Genomic DNA, 3,929 nt, shown 5'->3' with positions numbered 1-3,929 from the left:
TGGAGTCAAACCTTGACCATGAACATATAGACAATTTTAATGAATAATGGTCAATCAGATGAACCCTTGTATTTTATATGATATACACCTTCAGTTAGACTTTGTGTTGAATACTTTTTGTTCATAAACTTTACATCCAACAGCAATATTAATGTAGCGGAGGGTGTTTTTATTTTGATTTGTCAGGATTCCAGTGATTTCAAATGTTTTATCAAACACAATTTTCATTAATATAATCAAATTAGAAACAATATACAAAGTTAGAGCTTATTAAGATGCAGACAAAATGAATTGGTCTATGTTTAGATGTAGAAACTAGCCGGTTGGTAAAGTAAAAAGGGATTGATGTGATCAGCCGCTGTGGCTGGTCTGTCAGGAATGTGTTTGCGAAAGTATCTCCGCAAGGCGGCACTGCCAGGATGATGCTCACGAACATGTACGAAGTATTCATCTGGTCTCCCAGTGGTGAAGCCACAGTCCTCACACACAAAGATCTTGGAGCGCCGCTGGCGATAGGCGTACTGTTGCCGCACGCCGTGGATCTTCCTCAGATGGGACTCCAGGAGCAGCGTTGGGTGAAGGCTTTCTCACAGAGCTCACACCTATAGGGCCGAATGCCTTGCAACAAGGCACACAAGACAGTCATCAAACGGGGGTTCTGAAATGGACTAGTGCTATTGCTACTTGCATAAAGAGGAGACACATGCAATTGTATTGGGAGGAACACTAGTGAGGTTTAATGCTCGGGAAATTGGGGACAGTCAATTGGACTTCAGAATGACAAAAAACAAGTTTAAAAAGTTAAAAAGCATTTAAAAAAATGCAAAGGCATTTTCCATATGTGCCTTAGGTCATGTTAAACAAGAAAAGATCATCTTATAAAGTAGGTAACATTTTAAATGTTTAAAACTTTAAAATTAAATTTTTTAATTAAAAAATATCAACTGAATGACACAAAAAGTGCTATTTATGTATTTTTGACAGTGACACATGACCAATAGTTGTGTGTAGTTCAGATAATGTCCCTAACTATGTTCTATTACATGTGTTGTCCAGAAGGTTGGCCTGTTTCAGTAGTGGACCGTCACTTTTGAAACTGATGAAGCCCCAACATGAATTTGGACGTCTGTAACCATGGACCAAGCGACACGATGTACACAAAGACGAACTGATAACTACATTTGAACTCTATTGTTTTGCTCACACCTTATTTTTGCAGATTTTGTGAAAACCAATTCAAATTTTCCATACAATTTATTTTCATTGGAACCAGGAAGTGTTAAAATGCACTAACACTAAACACTAAAAATTTAAAAATTCCAGTCGACTTCCACACACTATTCGTCTTACACTGAAGTCCCTCCAAAGTAAAAATGTCTACACTAGTGTTTTGAGCCGCTGCCGTGGCGTGCTTGGTTAGTGAACCTAATCCAACTGTCAGTTTAACCCCGCTGACAGTTTAACCCCGCTGACAGTTTCCACATCTGCCTTTTCCTCCCTTTCATTATTCAATTCTTCACAGGCTTCGTGGCCATATAGAAGTGCAACAAGAGATGTATCTCCATGTATCTCAGACGCACATTTACAATGGCAGTTCACTGACTAAACTCAATGGATGGCATTCAGTTTAATAGTTTGTCATATCTTGGCGTCCCTACATTTCTGATCCGATCGGTGTGAAAACAACACCAGGTTGGACCCGCCCACTCTGCTGTGCGTTTGAATGGAGGCAGAACACGTGTGGCTTCTTCTACACACCCACTGGGTAGGTGTTTCTCTCTTGACCAATCCCGTTAGAGGGGTGCAACATTCAACGGTGATCGCCTCATTTACACCCTCGCTGGCGTGAGGTGTATGTGCAAGCCTAGGTGACTGTCAAGCAAGAGACTTACAACAATATGACTTTGAAAAGTTTTCCTGTCACCATACTACATGACATACATACTACATAATCAAAGTTGAAATATACTGATGTGAAATATTTCATTCAAGGTTATTTCACATGTGTTATAGAGATGTTAGCGTCTCAAGTCATTTAATTCTGAGGAAGCCTGGCTCCTGCCAGGAGTCTTGGCCTACTGCCTCGTTGTCATCTGTCTTTGTGTCACGTATTTGTGTGTTCACCTGTATGAGTACGCATATGCCTCTTGAGGTCAAAGGTGTCATTGAAGCCCTTTCCACAAAATCTACAAGGATGCCTCTTCACGACGCTGTGGCACTTGAGGTGGCGAGTCAGCATCCGCTGCAGAGGGAAGACCTTGTTGCACACTGGACAGAGGAAGTCACTGGAGCCGGAGTCACCATGGGCCTGTGAGGAACGGGAGAGAGAGAGAGTGGAGACGAATGACTTTCATTACATCGGAATCCAAGATTATTTCTGACCAACACATGATAAATCAGTTACCTTAACTGGTGGTGCTTCTGGTGCAACATTGCTGTAAAAGGGGTTTTGAATCTGATGCTGAACGGGCAACGAATAGCTCTTGTGGAGGCCCTCTAGCGTAGCCTTCTTGGTTGGTTGTGGCTGCTGTTGTGCTCCAGGCACAGGGAGGCCCTCTAGCGTAGCCTTCTTGGTTGGTTGTGGCGGCTGCTGCTGCTGCTGCTGCTGCTGCTGCTGCTGCTGCTGTGCTCCAGGCTCAGGGCTAACAGGAGGTTCTGCTGGGACGTTGTAATTGCCTTCAATGATATGATCTGATTGGTTTAAATAATAAAATGTTATTTGATGTAGTGCTCCCATAACTGTGTTATTTGTGCAAACATTCCAAAAGAACTGAAAAGCTGGTATGATGGCAACTAACTGGCCCTTAGTGTTATTAACACCAAAGAACCGGGGATCAATTTTAGGAAGGGGGGCCTCTTCATTCATCAAGTTTGGCCCTTCAGATCAATTTGTTAGATTTCATGCTGATATGGATTTGAACAGGCGATATTAAAAAGACAAACCTTAGGCTATTCTATCTAAGGAAACTCTTTTGAAGTGAGTGAGCATCTTTTATTTTTTTTTCCCTCAAAGCATTTTGACCTGGGTCATCTTTTATGTAACAGACAGATTGACAAAAAGAGATTTTATTTGTATTCAATTAATGTTTATGTTTTTATCACATAATACCTGTGTTTTTGTCTATGGATGTTTGTCATGTGTTGTACGGGGTCCCTCTGTTCTATTCAATCCTACATTAAACCTTGATTGATTTACTGCAATCTGTTATGTTGTAGTTGCAACTGCATCTGTGATATTTATTCGAATGGAGTAAAAACGTATCTCAAATGTATCCTAGCCTCTGTGGCGCAATTAGAATAAAATCTAATCCCAAGCTATCAGTACTGACAAGCATTCGTAACCTATCAAAGTGTGAAGAACAGAATATTAATTTGTAAAGTATCTATGCATTATTGTAAGCAAGAACATAATATCCAAGATAGCATGTTCTCCAGAACATATTACTATTTAATCCAACAAACCCTAGTTAAAGTTAAAAATGAAAAGGGACAATAGAAAAATAGGATTTCAAACGTACCTGTCTCTTTGGGTTCTCTCCCCCCAAAAGTAATTCCTGTTTCCGTTTGACCAAGAATGATCGAGGCATTCTCCTGTAAGAGTTTTTACACCGTTTTAAAAGAAACGTCCCACTGAAGAGCTCAAACCTTCTCAGCCAGCCTCACTCAGTTCATCAGCCTCTTCTTGTACTCTCCTCAGTGTTGACATAGAGAAAATCACTGTCCTGATTTCCATAACTCTTACTAGGTGCACTGACTGACGTGTACACACACCTGCGTGAATATGCATTTGCACAGCTTTAACTGGCCCCCCTACAGGTTTTGCATGCCGGGTAAGAACAATCTGGTCTCCTCATTCAGCTAGACCTGATGCAAATGGTCAGCTGCCTGGCCACGCAGAGGCCTTGGAGGAGTAACTGAAGAGTGCACAG

The 3,929-nt window shown here is 41.3% G+C and overlaps 1 protein-coding gene across 1 annotated transcript; it reads right to left on the bottom strand.

The window, feature by feature from the left end:
* Positions 1-26: 26 nt before the first annotated feature.
* Positions 27-2,254, bottom strand: LOC122132359 (transcription factor Ovo-like 2). The gene is given in 3 exon segments (XM_042707144.1): positions 27-565; positions 568-618; positions 2,125-2,254. Coding segments are annotated over 3 exon segments (429 nt in total). The 5' UTR covers positions 2,240-2,254; the 3' UTR covers positions 27-302.
* Positions 2,255-3,929: the final 1,675 nt, after the last annotated feature.

Source organism: Clupea harengus, unplaced genomic scaffold (genome assembly GCF_900700415.2).
Source record: "Clupea harengus unplaced genomic scaffold, Ch_v2.0.2, whole genome shotgun sequence".
In the NCBI taxonomy this organism is placed as follows: domain Eukaryota; kingdom Metazoa; phylum Chordata; class Actinopteri; order Clupeiformes; family Clupeidae; genus Clupea; species Clupea harengus.
This window is presented reverse-complemented; position numbering and strand designations above follow the sequence as displayed.